We start from the raw sequence: 16885 nt of genomic DNA on the forward strand, positions 1-16885 counted from the left end.
TAAAGGTGGTAACCAAAACCTTGAAGCGCACCCGGAAGACCACCGGGAGCCAGTGCAGCTCGCGCAAGAGAGGTGTCACATGGGAGCGCCATGACGCTCCCATTACCACCCGCGCGGCCGCACTCTGCGCCAGTTGGAGCCTCCGGGTGCTCCTCAAGGGGAGCCCCATGTAGAGAGCATTACAATAGTCCAGGCAGGAGGTGACGAGGGCATGAGTGACTGTGCATAACGAGTCCCGATCCAGAAAGGGACGCAACTGGCGAATCAGGCGAACCTGATAGAAAATCCTCCCAGTCACGGCCGTCAAGTGCTCTTCTAAAGACAGCCGTGAATCCAGGAGGACGCCCAAGTTGCGAGCCCTCTCTGTGGGGGCCAGTGATTCGCCCCCAATAGTCAGAGATGGCGTCAACTGACTATATCGGGACGTCGGAAACCACAGCCACTCGGTCTTGGATGGGTTGAGCCTGAGCCTGTTCCTCCCCATCCAGATCCGTACGGCCTCCAGGCACCGGGACATCACTTCAAGGGCATCATTGGGATGATCCGGGGTGGAGATGTACAGCTGGGTGTCGTCAGCGTACTGATGGTACTCCACCCCGAAACCACGGATGATCTCGCCCAGCGGCTTCACATAAATGTTGAACAGGAGAGGCGAGAGGACCGACCCTTGCGGCACCCCACATATGAGGGGCCTCGGGGTCGACCTCTGTCCCCCTGTCAACACAGACTGCGACCGGTCAGAGAGAAAGGAGGAGAACCACCGCAACACAGTGCCTCCCACCCCTAACTCTTCCAACCGGTGCAGCATGATACCATGGTCGATGGTATCAAAAGCCGCTGAGAGATCTAACAGGACCAGGACAGAGGAGCACCCCCTGTCCCGAGCCCTCCAGAGATCATCAACCAACGCGACCAATGCCGTTTCCGTGCTGTACCCGGGCCTGAAGCCCGACTGGAACGGATCCAGATACGTTGTTTCATCCAGGTGCTGGGAGAACTGTTTCGCGACCACACTCTCAACAACCTTCGCCACAAAATGAAGGTTGGAGACCGGACGATAATTTACCAACATTGCTGGGTCCAGGGATGGCTTCTTGAGGAGAGGCCTCACCACCGCCTCTTTCAAGGCGGCAGGAAAGACACCCTCACCCAACGAAGCATTTATAATCCCCTGGAACCAGCCTCGTGTCACCTCCCGAGAAGCCAGCACTAACCAGGAGGGACACGGGTCCAATAAACAAGTGGTCGCGTTCAGTCTACCCAGAATCCTGTCCACATCCTCAGGGGTCACAGGATCAAACTCATCCCAGATAACATTCTCAAGACCTGCCCCTGTCCCTCCTCCTGAGACTACCCAGTCGGAGTCCAGATCTTCCCGAATCTGAGTGATTTTGTCATACAGATATTGAACAAAATCCTCGGCTCTACCCTCCAAGGGGTCCTCCCGCGCTTCCTGGTGGAGCAGGGAGCGGGTCACCCTAAACAGGGCGGCCGGGCGATTATCTGATGATGCAATAAGAGCAGCAAAATAGCTACATTTCGCTGCTTTTATCGCCACTAGGTAAGTCCTAATATGAGATCTTACCAGTGTCCAGTCCGATTCAGAACGGCTGGCCCTCCAACTACTCTCTAGGCGTCTTTTCCGGCGCTTCAACTCCCTCAGCTCCTCGGTAAACCAAGGAGCTAAATGAGATCGGCGCCGGGTCAGAGGCCGCAAAGGCACGACCCGGTCCATTTGAGGGATTTATTACACTAACATCCTAGTTTGGGGCTTTCCATTTGCATCTGCTTGGCTATTATTGTGGGCTAGAGTGCTAGATTAGATGGATTTACCCAGAACCAGGATGTCTCTTTGCCAGGTTTTTATGCAGGCATATCACATATTGAGGAATTGTAGATCCTGCAATACCGTTCTGTAAATATATGCATGAATAAAATTGATGGATGGGTTGACAAAGTCTCAAATTTGCAAGTTTTTGTCCTTTGGTTTCTGTGTCTGATAAGCAGCCTCCTTTTATATGCCAATAGTTCTTTCAGATGAGGGAAATCCCACAATGCTCAAGGACAGGTCTACTGTTCAAGGTCTAGGAGAACAAAGTAACATTGTTCAAGTAGGGCTTTACATAATTGATCATGTTTAAATGATGCTGATTGGAACAACTGATGTTTGGGCTTTTTTTCTCCACTCTAGGATTAATCTGACATTATCTGTCTCCAATATTGTTGTGTTTTGTCTATTTTTCCACCTGAATGGGCTATGTGTAGTTTAAGGATGGCCCAATAGATATCGGTAATTTGCTGAGAGTTTAATTAATTGCAGCAGGGTATAAATCCTGTTAAATAAGCAGATAAATAATATTGCAACCAAAATCCTGAAATCAGTGTAGCTAGAGAATGTATAATGTGATTTATTCTGATGGAGAACAAGAAACATGTATATGTATGTATGTATGTATGTATGTATGTATGTATGTATGTATGTATACACACACACACACACACACACACATATATATAAGGTCAGGGATAAAATGTAAAGGTAAAGATTTCCCGTGTAATGTAACACAGAAATCCCTTTCTTGCATTTTGTGTCTGAAAAATGCATTCTGTAGCCATGTTTTTATAGTTATAGGTCCATATATGCATGTGTGACACATACACACAGTTTGCTTACCTAGGATAAGTTTCTTTAGCTTTAATTTTATTAAATGTATTATGGTCACTCATTCCAAAAGACTGGATGACTAAAGTTGAATTAATTTTATGAAGCTGATTCTTTAAAGTGCTACACAACTCTTCGTTGTCCCTTTAATAAGTATGAAGCTCCAGAAAAATACAAAAGCACTCTGCTGCTGACAAGACATATTTAGTGAAGCAAGGGAAATTACTGAGGATTTCTGATAATTTTTTTAAAAAAGCTTTGGCATTGTTTTAACAATAGTCTCAAGTTAACAATTTTTAGAAGGAGAAACAACAAATTCAATTTTATATTGTGTATATGCAATGCATAACTTGCGATATTATCCCCATCCATATACATATTTAAGACAAAAAATAGTTCCTGTTATAAATAACATCTCTGGAAATTTAAAAATAAAATAGGAAATAAAAACCTTGTCACAGAAGGGCTACATGTATACTTTTAAAAAATGGGGTTTAAATTTAAGTCTTAAAGTAATTTTTTTTTTAAAAATGATTTTTAAAACATATACATCATAGTCAATGCTTTTACAAAGTTCAGCTTCTTTCTTTGTTAAAATAATATTCAACTTACTCATAAATTAATAAGTTGGGATAAATTCTAATAAATAAATAAAAATATCCAAACAGAACTTCTCAGAAATAAAAAGTACTTATGATGGAGCAAGTAATTTATATAAAGTACACACTTATAAATACATACACAAGCATAATATATTAAATGGAGAAATAAAAAACTCCCTAAAAGTTACATTCTAAAAAATAATATTAGACAGTTGTCTTCAACCTTACCCCATAATCTGAGGTGTGCTTGTTTGTGTGCATATATGAGAAAGAGAAAGACAAAGAGAGGCAGAGACAGAAAGAATGACCCATTGTATCGGTCATAATCCAGCCTGTAGAAAATTTGAGTGGCACATTATTGAATACCAAATGTAACATGTCAAGAGAAAAACTCTCCTTTAATCTTGTCTTCATCTAAATGAGAACAAATGTCTTTCTACAAGACTTTCCACTTTTGTGTTCGTCCATTAGTTTTAAAATATGCATTCAAACATATATTGTAAAACATAATCCACTCAAAAATCCCTTAATCTTATCTCTATAAACATCAAGATATGAAAAGAGTGTTGTTGTTGCTTAATGCTCACAGATAGCTGCAATAACATATCACCTACCAGAACGCCCACAGTCCGAACATGAAACAAGCTCCTCTGGTCGTCCACTTTTTTTATTCATATTAGATCCTCCAAGGCAGAAATCACAGTAGTTATTGGAAATGATGGCCCCATCTGGTCCTTTTTGGGCTGCAGGTAGAAGTATAATACTTTAAATTGAGAAAAATTCCATGTGTATCTTTTATTCTTAATAATTTAGTTGTATTTGGACAGCATATTTATCAACTGAAAATTTTAACTGGCCAAAGCCAAAGGATCAAAGTTGGGCTTTGATCCTTTGGCTCTCTAAAAGAAATTAAAGTAGTTGGATCCCAGTAAAGTTTTAAAATGTAATACAACTCAAAAGCAGTAATAAATGTGACAAAAACAATTGTTATACAATAGTGAGCCATAATGTGTTTTATCTTTGGCTTAGTATGATATATGAACTCATTTACCATGGCTTATGAGCACCATTTATTTCTTGTGATGGGTTCTAAGCAAGAAAAAATAAATAAATATCATTGTTTAGCACAGTGATGGTGAACCTTTTAGACACTGAGTGCCAAAACTGCACGCACGCGCATGCCCAAATTGAAAGGTGTGTGTGCGCAGGCATCAGTAGTGGGTTTCAATTTAGTTTGCTACCGGTTTGCTTGTGCATGAGCGCTTGTGTGCACACACAACGCTTCTGCGCATGCGCAGAAGTGTCCGGGCAGGTGGGCGGAGTCTTCTGCCACTGCCGCCGCTACTGGTTCGCCAATCTGGGATGAACCGGTAGCAACTCACCTCTGGTGGACATGTGCATATGCATGTGTGTGTGCAGACATGCATGTGCGCATGTGCAGAGATGTGCGCATGCACAGCCGAGACCAACTAGCTGGCAGGAGGCGGGGCATCCCAATAGCGGCAGCATGGCAAGAGGTAAGTTCTTTTTCTGTCATGAGCTTTTGTTTCATTGTTTGCAGGGAAAAAGAAGCTCACAAAAGAAATGCCATGGAGATCTGACCTAGGGCGTCGGTGCGCGTGCCAGCAGAGAGAGCTCTGCATGCCACCTCTGGCACAAGTGCACCACACATGAATCCAAAACCATCTGTTTTTCCAGAAAGCCTTGGGTACACCATCGCTTCAAAAGTTGTAATTTTTAATGTGACTGAGGAAGAAAATCATTAAATATCTACACAATACATACAAATGGAATACATAATATCACATTAATGTTATTTAATAATGTTATTAAATAATTATTTAATAATTTTAAATGAGGCCTTCTAGAAAGCTAGAAAGGCAAGAGTTTCTTTTCTGGTTTGCCTTTTTCCTTCTCTTTCTGTTCCCAACATCATCATCATCGTCGTCATCATTTTAGCCATTACTACAAGATGAAGGCCTCTTCTGCATGTTTCCAAACCAATACTGTCCTGAACTTTCTTTTGCCAATTGGGCCTGCAATACTTGCTGATGTTGTTGATCCATCTTGTTTTACATCTCTTTCATGAATGCTTTTTATCAAGTGGGATCCCTTCTATGACTGCCTTGGTCCACCTGCAATCAGTTCTTCTTCCTATGTGACCAGCCCATTTCCATTTCTATTCGTTTACTCTCTTGATGATATCATATACTTTTGTCTGTTTTCTAATCCATTCTGTTCCCATGCCAGACAATAAATGCTAAACTGTCTCTGGCAGTGGTGGCTTTCAATTTTTTTTTTACTACCGGTTATGTGGGTGTGGCTTGGTGGGCATGGCATGGCTTGGTGGGCGTGGCAGGGGAAGGATCAGTGGTGGGATTCAAATAATTTAACAACCAGTTCTCTGCCCTAATGATTTCTTCCAACAACCAATTCATCAGACTGCTCAGAAAATTAACATCCGGTTCTCCCGAAGTGATGGGGGCAGGGCCAGTCAGAATTTTTACTACTGGTTCTCCGAACTACTCAAAATTTCTGCTACCGGTTCTCCAGAACTGGTCAGAACCTGCTGAAACCCATCTCTGGTTTCTGGGCTGCGCTAATTCCTGAAGATGTCCTCTACCTTTACCCAGGACTTTAAAATAGATTTTCTTAAGGGTCGGTTTTGGAGTGGAGTAGGGCTACAGAAACACACACACACACACACACACACACACACGCCCTCTAGCACTGAGCATCATAACACTCTTTTGAATTTAATATTCTGCTATCAACGACATGAAGAAACTATACGCTAGAACTTGCAAAATAAAGGCAGGGAAGCGTTTTACACTCTAATGGCATCCGCAATTAGTGAAATCTGTTATCTGCTTCTGGTGCAACTCGTCTACCTGCCAACAGAGCCTTTTCTGTTGGCATGAAGACCAAACGGCACACAACACAATGGGTAATAGGGTTGGGGTGTTTTCTTTGCAAAAAGAAAAACAAAAAGCTTTTGTGTTTGATGGCTTAAACTGTGCAGGAACCCGGTTTTGAACGGTTCCAATCTGTAGGCAGGATTTGGCTTCCCCATTTTCATATCTTTCCAGCCTTCATCCCTCGGAGGGACGGCTGACATACAATCTGAACCTACAGGGTAAATGGCATTGAGTTTCCCCTCGTGTGCCTTTTCCCCCCCTACTGCTGACAGAGCTCATCTCTCTGCAGGCTGACATGTTTCCATGACAACCAAAATTCCAGGCTCCGGCTGCCTCTGATCTTGCCACCTGTTATTACTCCATTTCTCAAGTGTAAAGAACTGATTTGTGACCTTTCCCCCCCCCTCTTCTTCTTCCCTCCTCCCCCCCCTCTTTTCAAAAGGCATAGATGGGTTTGAGAAATTAAAACTACCACCATCGCCACATCAAATAAACAGGAAGAGGAGAACAACATCGGCAGCTGAGAGCAAGGCACGTTCCTGGAAGCGCCATGTGCATAGAGAAGAAGCGATTGAATCCCTGTTGGAGAGGAGTCCACTTCCGGCTGGCTTTCTCCCAACGATTAATGAGAAATGAAGAAAGTCATTGGGGTGGGATTCAAAGGGAATGGCTCATTGCACAGACTGCACATTGTTTTGCCCAGGACAGAGGTGGGGACGGAAGCAAAATACAGCAGGCAGCATAAATCTCCCAGAGTGCTAAAGGACAAGCCAGATGGAGCTTACGTTAAAAAAAAAAAAAGTTCAGACATTTCCTCTTTATTCAAAAGGATTTTTGTACTGTCCTCTGCTTCCACTGTTGCATTTCTCTACTCCTGTTTCTTAGCTTTTTTGATAGCCTGACTTTGTATGTGATAGGAAAATGCTAATATCACTACCACCTCAACCAAGATGTCTTATCATTGCTCTAAAGCCAGGTGTCTGTCAGTCACTACAGGGGAAAGCCTTTCTCTGCTCTACTTAATGCAGAAAAAAATATATATACTTTCCATTTATGGAGCAAATTGGAAACTACACAGCTCTGGGTATTGTGCGGTGAGGGGGATACACAGTAACATGAATTGCATATTGAACTGCAGGGAGAAGATAGTACTTGCAATGTTCCTTTCTTTCTAAAGAGAAAAAAAGAATTCTATGCAAGTAAAAAAACCTAGCATATCAGGGGAAATATTCCAGATCAACTCACCATTTTGTTCAAAAGTTATTCAATGATTTGCATTTGTTTCTAAACAAGGGCTTCAAACCACAGGGCAGTGCAAATGTAGCACCTGTTTGTAACTCTTTGAAGCGGTTGTGTCATCACTATGCAACACTGAGAAAAGATGAAGCTGGTTAGACAGTTTGTTTACTTACTCATCTCACTTATATACTACCTAATTGACTACAGACCTATGGCATTTTACAAGAACAATCAACAATGGATAATTTAATTTGCAACCCCGTGAGCATTCCCCCAAGCATCTTTCTGGAACCAGGCCTAAACCTTTATACAGCCCTAAGCTGTTCTGTTTGCAGTGAATTTTAGTACATGCAGTGGTGGGTTGCTACTGGTTCGTCCCAGATCAGGCGAACCAGTAGTGGCGGTGGCGGGAAACTCCGCCCATGCGCCTGGACATTTCTATGCATGTGCAGAAGTGTTGTGCGTGCGCAAGCACGAGCGCGCGCCCACAAACAAACCAGTAGCAACAGTTTTTGAAACCCGCTCCTGAGTACATGCCTCATCAGTGCTGCCATTAGGTCAGAAGGGCTCAACCCTAGTAAAAGCATTGGGTGTAACCTGACCTATAGCTGTGTTCTAAATATGACAGAAGAGGGAATTTACTAAGAATATGTAAACCATATTTATTTAATTTGTGTTAAATTGGATTAAATTTAAATATAATTAAATGTAGTTTTTGTCCTGGCCCTGCCTTCCTTCGGAATATTATTTAAAGTCAGGGATGCTTGTCAGCTCTGTGCTGGATAATTATTTAAAAATACTAAGTACAATTTATAAAGATAAAAATTTAAAAGCTAAAATAATAAATGAACTCCTACAATGAAATGCATGTCTCGCCAGCAGCCATCTATATAATATCAAAGAAAACAAAGAAGGAAACAGTGTAGGATGCTGTGAGGTAAATCTCAGTCTTTTTAAGCTCTGGCCACCCCCATGCCATTCAAGTATTGATTTTAGGCCTGTTTGCCACTACCTTGAGCACTTGTCACCTTCTAGTTAGTATACTAGTTGTGGATAATTGGAGTAGCAGTCTAACTTGTTTGGATAAATTGATAAATATTGCTGTTCATCTGTCAATACTAGACTAAATTAACATAACAATCTAAATCTCAAAATTGTTCTACAGGTTCTGTTACAAAACCTCATCCTGTACTGATAGTATCAGGAACATTTGGTAAAAAAAAAAAGTATTAAAATGGTATGAGATGATATTTTCATATGTCATTAAGAACCAATTTAATCTAGTGACTAAAGCACCAGGCTAGAAATCAAGTGATTGTGAGTTCTAATCCCATTTTAAAGAATGAAAGCTAGGTGGGTGACTTTGGTCTGTCAATCTCTCTCAGCCCATGATGTCAGCTCAAGTGACAAAGCTGCTGCTGCTGCTGCTGCTGCTGCTGCTGCTGCTGCTGCTGGTGGTGGTGGTGGTGGTGGTGGTGGAGGAGGAGGAGGAGGAGGAGGAGGAGGAGGAGGAGGAGGAGGAGGAGGAGGCTAGTTGTTACTGATAAGAACAGAAAAATTTGTGCAGGGAAAGAAAAAGAAGAGAGTCAAACAGTGCAACAAATCAGGAAAAGAAAAGACTTTAGTGGGTTCAAAAATAGGGCAGCTCTACAATTCCAGGTGCCTGAACTGAAAAAGATTACGTTCCATCTGTAGACAATGTATTAGTATCTATTCTACCATATCAAAACTCTGTTATCTCATTCTTCTGTCTGTGCTTAAAATACACTTTGAATCATTGGGAGGAAAGAAGCAGAAGATATTTGAAAAGGAGAAGATTTCAGAAGAGTGAATTCTTCTACTATGACCCAATAATATGGTAAGGATTATGATAGCCGAAAATGCAAATGACTTGGAAATTCCAATAATGAAAGTCAGGGAGCATAGTGTATATTAAGAAAACTAAACTAATGATAATAGATACGATTGCTAGCTTGAAATTATTGAAGTAATGGATAGCTTCTGCCCTTTAAGATTGACTATAAGCAATAAAGAAACCAATAGTCAAGAAATATGCCACAGACATATTGGCTATACTTGGTAGAATATTCATTAAGGCTTTTTGTAAAGGCTGTGAGAATAACCTTGGGAGACAAAAGACAACAATCAGGCAAAAGATATCTTAGCCCTGAGGTTGTCTCAGAAGGGATTTTCCCTAGTTCTCTTAAAGGCAAGGGAGTGGAGAAATTCTTTCAGGCTTGCAAGATTGATACCAGCCCTTTGAGGTAGACTAGACAAGAAACCAAAACCATGAGTACTAATACCTTTATTGTATTGTACCTTTATTGTAAGATTACAATAACAGAATATTGTCCATTGAACAATTGGGCAGGAGGGTTGCTTGTGTTCTCAAGTATCCTTATGAAAGACAATACCAATGTGGAAAGTAGCCATGTGATCTGAACTACGTGTTATTAAAATATGCATATGGACTGTAATTTTGCAACTATCCCGCAAAAATGGTTTTCATATACAATGTAGACAACAGGAATCAGACATTAAAATATTTAATTTCTGATTTGGTTGTAAATCAATATTTGTATTAATCTTTGCACCTTTAGAAGGATGGGTCTTTGCAGATGAAATATCAATATTTGTATATAGAAACTGAGATTAAGGCAAGGTTTTACTATGCAACTAAGCACATTCATTAAAACTACAAGAGTGCTCTATGTTTATACAATTGTTTGGAATTTGAAAAGGATGTGCATAAGTAATGGTCAGAGTCTATAATACCTCACCTTCTATCTTCTAGAAGGAATTTGAACTTAGGCAAGAGGATTGCATTATTTCTGTTCACAAACATGTGCCAATAAAGAGACAATTGTATTTAATGATAGTTGTCATTATTAGAAAATACCATGCATCAGAATGTCTAGCACAGGAGTGTCAAACTGGCAGCCTGTGGGCTGGATGCGTCACACACAGGCCACGCCCACCCCAACTCAGCAAATGGAAAAAACATCGTGAAACATCACGTGACAGCAACGTGACACCACAAGTTTGACATCCATGGTCTAGCAAGTAAGATATTCACTCAAAAGCCATCTCCCAAGCTCACTGATCTAGCTCTATACAGAAATGTATAAAGACACACATTTAGTTCATGCAATTTCTGCAAGCACATTGCTTGTCTGCACATTTCCTCAGATGTATGTATGTATGTATGTTTGTGTTTGTGACACACACACACACACACACACATAATGTCTGTGTCTCTCTATGTATTTGTGTGTGTAAGAGAGAGTGCATGTGTGCATGTATGCACACACATGCACAAATATATATTACATTACACTGCCTTGACTTACATTACCTTACCTTACCTTACCTTATATTACATTACATTATATGCTTTCTCCCTCATATTTGTATGAGGGAGAAAGTATATACTCTCATCAGTATATACATGTATACTGATGAGAACCTCCTTAAAAAAGGAAAGAAAAAAGTACTTTACATTCAAATATACTTCATATGACTGACCAATTGAGAGGGAAAAAAAAAGAAAAGAAAAGGGGAAGTCCCCAATGTAACATTTTTAAAACTGCAGCTTGGGGTAAGGACGGTTCCTTTCCATTAATGAAGTTGCTTTTATTTATTTCTCTATCCATAGACTTATGCTTAGATGTACTTTTTAAAAATGTTTCAAAGATGCTTTGCTTGGGAAATGGGAGGAACGGCTTGGAACCCACTAGGATAATGGCATCATTTTTTTCTTAATCTCTGGAGATGATAGATCAAATCAAGCTTCAGCTGCAAGACTTGCCTTAGATGATTTCTCCAGCAGAGTAGCTGTAAACTATAATGTTTGCCCAGAGCTTGAAGGTTGAATTAACCCCACAATGTTAAGTAATTTAAAATATAGCTTTCCAACTCCAGTGTACTGGAGTTAGACCTTTTCATTTCCTGATTCAAAAGCAGATGGAACACAATGGCTGTCCCCATCTATCCTTCTTTAGCGTTATCTGCACTTCTGCATGATGAACCTGAAGACCTGCTTGCCAGACCAGATAAGAGAAAAGAACAAATGACAAGACCGTGAAAGAAACTAGGGAGAAGTGTCTTGGATTTCAGGTCCAATGCCTGCGATAAAATGAATCAAGTCTAGCCTTCAGTGAAACCTTTATTTTGAACTTATTAAATGGCATTTTTCTAGGGAGAATGTGTTTACTTTGCTTCATAACTGAGTTTCCCTAAGTAAGTTTTCTATCTGACGAATTTGCACATTCACGTTTTCTGCCTAATGAAGTTCAGATGAATATTTGGTGATTCAGAAATATTCAAAAACAGCATGTAAAAGGGTAGATCTGCAACCACAAAAGCAAAAAGTAGCACTATTGAAGTACTTTTTATGACTATGCAATTGAAGTATTCATTGTTGTGATTTTATACACTTGCATAAACAATTATTTAAAATTGTGCAAAAAAGATATGATTTCCAGTTTCAAAATACGAAGGTTCTAATGAAACATTGTATTTACATTTCTTTATAAATTGTCCCGTTTATGATTTGTGAGTGGATTTCTGGTGCAATTAAATAGGGCAGAGCCCTTATTTTTATTATTCTGTACTAGCCAATCACAGAATGGCTGCCTTGGTTATACAAGTAGTCCTCATTTAGCGACTGCCTCATACAGCATCACTCGAAGTTATATGGTGATGAAACAGTAAATCTGTAACAAATACTTGTACTTAGGGCCTTCAGTTATGTAAAGCAAAGGAAAGTTGAAGTAAGATCATAAGCACAGTTGCAATTTCACATAGTGATTGCTTTGCTTTACAACTAAGATGCTAATTGTGGTTGCTAAACCAAGACTACCTGTAGTTGCTATGAAAAGGAGACTTCAAATGATATGGCTTTCAAAAATATTTAGGAGACAGTAAAACAAGTACAAGAAATCATGTAATCAATACTGGCCAATACATTTGTACTGATAGGCAAAAATATGTAATAACATGAATGGTCAAAAATATCTGGCTAGTGTTTTAAAATTAGAAAAGTTTAGCTAGGAACTTAGTCAGTTTTCTATAACTAGAGTTTACCACTTGGTCAGAGACTCTGGAAGGCTTTTTTAAAAAAAATAGATTCCGTAGCCTGAAACAGTTTGAAAACTTCTGAAATATGAAGCAAGAAGTAGTGGAGGCAAGGAGAAAAGGAAATAAGTTGGTCTGGGAAAGCAAAACTAAGCTTCAATTAGATTAGGGATATCAAACTCAAGGTCCACAGGCCGCATCTGGCCCGTGAGGTACTTAGATCTGGCCCGCGGGACCGGCCTGGAAATAGCAAAGGACTGACCCGTGATGCCTCTACTAGCAAAAACGGGGCACGGGGCGGGGGGGGGGGGGCTCATGGATCCTCTGTTGCTTTATCGTACTGACTCACTACAGCTCAGATTTAGCTTTAATAATTTTCTGGATAATCTACTACTGACCCATTCCAAATAGTTTAAAAGATGCTAGAAAAAGGAACAGGGCTGGAGATATATTGGATATACTGCTTTAATTTGTTTTTTAACTTTTGTATTTTCTGTTTCTTATTGTTGTGAGCTGCCCTAAGTCCTTTGGGAGAAGGGCGGCATACAAATCCAATAAATAAATAAATAAATAAATAAATAAATAAATAAATAAATAAATAAATAAATAAATAAATAAATAAATAAATAAAAGTGGAACAAATGCTATTAGCTGTTTAGCTGGCATCAGGCAGCAAATCAATATCTGTTTTTGACAAATTCAGCATCAGCAGGCCTGTTACTACAACAGATATTGCCTCAAGGTGATGCTTGATTGGAAGAAATGGAAGAACCTGAGGGGAAGGGAATATGTAAGAAAGCCAGTGCAGAAATAAGATGTCTGTTACCTTCTCACCCCCATTATATTTCAGTGTGGTTTTGTTTGTCTTCATTTAATTGGTTTGCTTAATTTGCTATCGATGCAGTTAGGGGAATAAACAGTGGATTGCTATTTAGGGTATTTCTGCCCTTTCTATCAATTTCAGAAAGCTGAAGATTAGAATATGAATTTATGCCCTCCCCAAAAGCTAGGCAGAGAGATTTCACAAAATCCAGGCTTATGACATTGTAGGTTTGTCAAATCTGATTCACAAATGCTCCCAGAAGTAGATGGATCTGGCATTCTCTGCCTCATCCCTTGGCACAAAAGAACCAGTCAACAACTGTGTATTAGGTATATGAACAGCACATTCACATGGAAGATAGATGACAGCATAAATGAAATCCTGCTTGTGAAAAAGAGTGAGTGAATTGAACTCCAAGCTGTAAACAATTATCCAAACAGAAGCAGAATTCTCTCTCTCTCTCTCTCTCTCCCTCCCTCCCTCCCTCCCTCCCCCCCCCCTCTCTCTCTCTCTCTCTCTCTCTCTCTCTCTCTCTCCTCCCTCCCTCCCTCCCTCCTTCCCTCCCTCCTTCCCTCCCTCCCTCTCTCTGTAAGGGCAGGGTCAGATGAGTACATTTGTCAGTTCTAATTGATTGTATACAGCATAAAATTGAGATGCTGACTATGGGACTTCCAGTAAGGAATTATGACAGGCTGATGTCTCCAAATAAACTAAGGAACACAACGGCTGAGAATGCTAACTGGAAGTTGGGTGCTCGCTGCAGTAATTTCCTTGGATCAAAAGGATATCATGAGATAACTCTTGTGCACTCTGAATAGTGGATCCTCACTGGTAAACTACAGAAATGGAAGTTTTTGCAGTCAGCTCAAGAATTGAACTGCAGGGAGCCCAGAATTCCATGTATGCTTACAATTGCAGTGTTGCTTACACAAACATCAACCTCTGCTAGTCTAATTTCTTAACCACTTTTGGAAATAATTAATCTACAGATATGGAGAGATTTCCTTTGCTGCATAGATAAGATTCCTTTATTTTAAAACTTTTTTTCAAGGTTACAAAATGAAAAGAGATTCTAAGGATTTAAAGATTTAAGAAAATTTTGCAGAAAGCTCAACAAAGAGATTTAAGAAAGTTTTAAAATGGATAAAAGGAACAGTTATTTTCTTATTTTTTTATTATTTTTATTTTTGAGGAAAGTACTTTGGCATAAACTTGAACTTAGCTACTTAAAGAAATCAGAGCTTTGTGGGATTAAGTTTTGTTGATTATTAACATATGCATTTTACTGGGGTACTCTACACCTCAAAAGATAAAGTACTGAACTAGACAGTGATGTTTTGATGCAGTTGTGATGAAGTTATGGGGAGAGGGAAGTCTTCTTTTTCCTCTTTTTTGAGATTGGAAAGAGGAAAATATGAAGTCAGAAACTGATAAAGTTTAAAAAAACAAATTCTAGATTGATAGAACAAGAAAAAAGCCAAGGAATATTCTAGTGTATTTTGTTAGGAAGAAGACAACAAGCAATCAAGTTCTGCAATAGCATTTTTTTACAACATTGGAAATTAATAAGATATAATTGTTTTGAAAGACATTTCTATCAGAGAAATGAATACCCCTTTTAAAACAGTTTGAAATTTACATTATGTTCTAATTTTAAAGGAATTTTTATAAAATGCTGTATTGTTGGTATATGTCAACAATTGTCTAAAATGGATAAAGATTTATGCTGGAAACATTAATAGCAATAGCACTAATAATTGCACTTAGCCTTATATACCGCTTCACAGTGCTTTACATTCTAAGCAGTTTACAGAGTCAGCAAATTGCCCCCAACCATCTGGGTCCTCATTTTACCAACCTCAGAAGGATGGGAGGCTGAGTCAACCTTGAGCCTGGTGACATTCGAACTGCCAAATTAATCTTCTTTTTCTCCTAGAAGAACAAGTTTTTAAAGCAGGTGGTGATAGAAATTATCTTAATATGTGGCTCTCCAAGGCAAGTCCTTCCATTGCACATAGTTGTAGCTCATCTGGAACACCAGATTTGGGTTTTTTAAAAGGGCAGTAAATGATTACTTATATCACTCTCCAAGAGAATATAACCATTTGCGAAGGTACAAAATACAGCTGCAGAAATGTTGTTCTATGTGGAATTGTTCTATGTGGACAAGGGCTGGTTTTTGGGCACATGTTACTCAGACTTTATACCAACGTCACTACCAGTCACTCCACTGGTGAAACTGAAGATATTTCTAGTTCCTATTACCACAAAAATTATTTGAGACAATTACCTTAAAAGGACATCTCCATTAAATCAGCAAGAGATGTTCTGTTCTGCCTCCCATCAGTTCACCTTCTATTCATGCTAATGAGAAGATTCTTCAAGTCCAGTCTTTAGTGATTTTCTCTTTAATGATTTATGAGATCTCAGAGCATCATCCAGCCATTGTTGGCCAAGATAATAGTAATGAGGACACGTTCTATATTGCCTCGACAGTGGCTGGGTGATACTAGATGATGCTATAAATAAATCACAAGTGTGGAAATGGCCTATGTAACAATGCAGTTCTGTCAAATCTAAATTCAACAGCCAGCTACCCTAGCAAGACTTAAGAAACTGGCGCTCTTTCCTTGCTTTATTCCATGTACAAGGAAATCAACTATGAACAGCAATATTAACAATTATATGTACAGCAGCATTACATGTATCACAGCATACTTTAAATCTGACCAATTAAATTGAAATGACTGTGTTTGAAACCCCACCCCCAAGACATTAATAATAGTCTCAAAATAAATAAATAAAAATATCTTTCATATCTATGAGAATGGAGCACTTCTTGTTGCAGTCCCCAGTACAAGTATTATTTCTTACATTTGGGTTCTCTTTATTTATCTGTCACCATTGTCTGGAAGCCACTATGTTTTTTTTAAAAAAAATAGTCTATATTAGTCTATATAGAAATTTTTGTTTCCTTTGGAAAATTGTTTATCTTCAAGCATATGTGTTTGGACTTTCTTGTTTAGGTAGCAAATGCTCTAAGAAGCCTTATCATAGAATAACAGGTGATCTCTTCCAATGTTTCTAATTTATATGACAGTTTAATAAAGTGAGTAGGGAAGGGCTGTTAGTTTAGCCATTCCATTAGCCTGAAAAAATACCTAAAGTCAGAAATGGGGAGCACCAAGATTGTATTTAAAGTTTATTTTAAATAGCCAGTCCCTGTGACTGTTTAAAGAACACACAGAGAAATCATACCATCTCCATTTTTTGCTGTGATTGCCTCAGTAATAGGCAAATTTCTTAATAACCTCAAACAGATTAGATAGATAGATAGATAGATAGATAGATAGATAGATAGATAGATAGATAGATAGATAGATAGAATTCTTTATTGGCCAAGTGTGATTGGACACATAAGGAATTTGTCTTTGTGCATATGCTCTCAGTGTACATAAAAAAAAAAGATAAAGGTGCATGATCCAAATTCTATGGAATTGCAGACAAGAAACAGGAATGTGGATAGGATACACAACTTCACTTAAGCAAGTTCATTTAAAAAGCA

The 16885-nt window shown here is 39.3% G+C and overlaps 1 protein-coding gene across 4 annotated transcripts in view; it reads right to left on the reverse strand.

The window, feature by feature from the left end:
- The window catches only part of DPF3 (double PHD fingers 3), a 209625-nt gene that overhangs the window by 29488 nt on the left and 163252 nt on the right, over positions 1-16885 (reverse strand). For all 4 annotated transcript variants that reach the window (XR_011600172.1, XM_070939585.1, XM_070939593.1 and 1 more), the window contains one exon: positions 3879-4007. Coding sequence is in view for 3 of the 4 variants with exons in the window: in XM_070939585.1 (XP_070795686.1) it covers positions 3879-4007 (129 nt within the window). In the remaining variant the exon portion in view is untranslated. The remainder of the gene's footprint in view (positions 1-3878; positions 4008-16885) is intronic.

The sequence above is a fragment of the Pituophis catenifer genome, unplaced genomic scaffold (genome assembly GCF_029215685.1).
Source record: "Pituophis catenifer annectens isolate HBS135680 unplaced genomic scaffold, rPitCat1.0.hap2 SCAF_1, whole genome shotgun sequence".
Classification (NCBI taxonomy): domain Eukaryota; kingdom Metazoa; phylum Chordata; class Lepidosauria; order Squamata; family Colubridae; genus Pituophis; species Pituophis catenifer.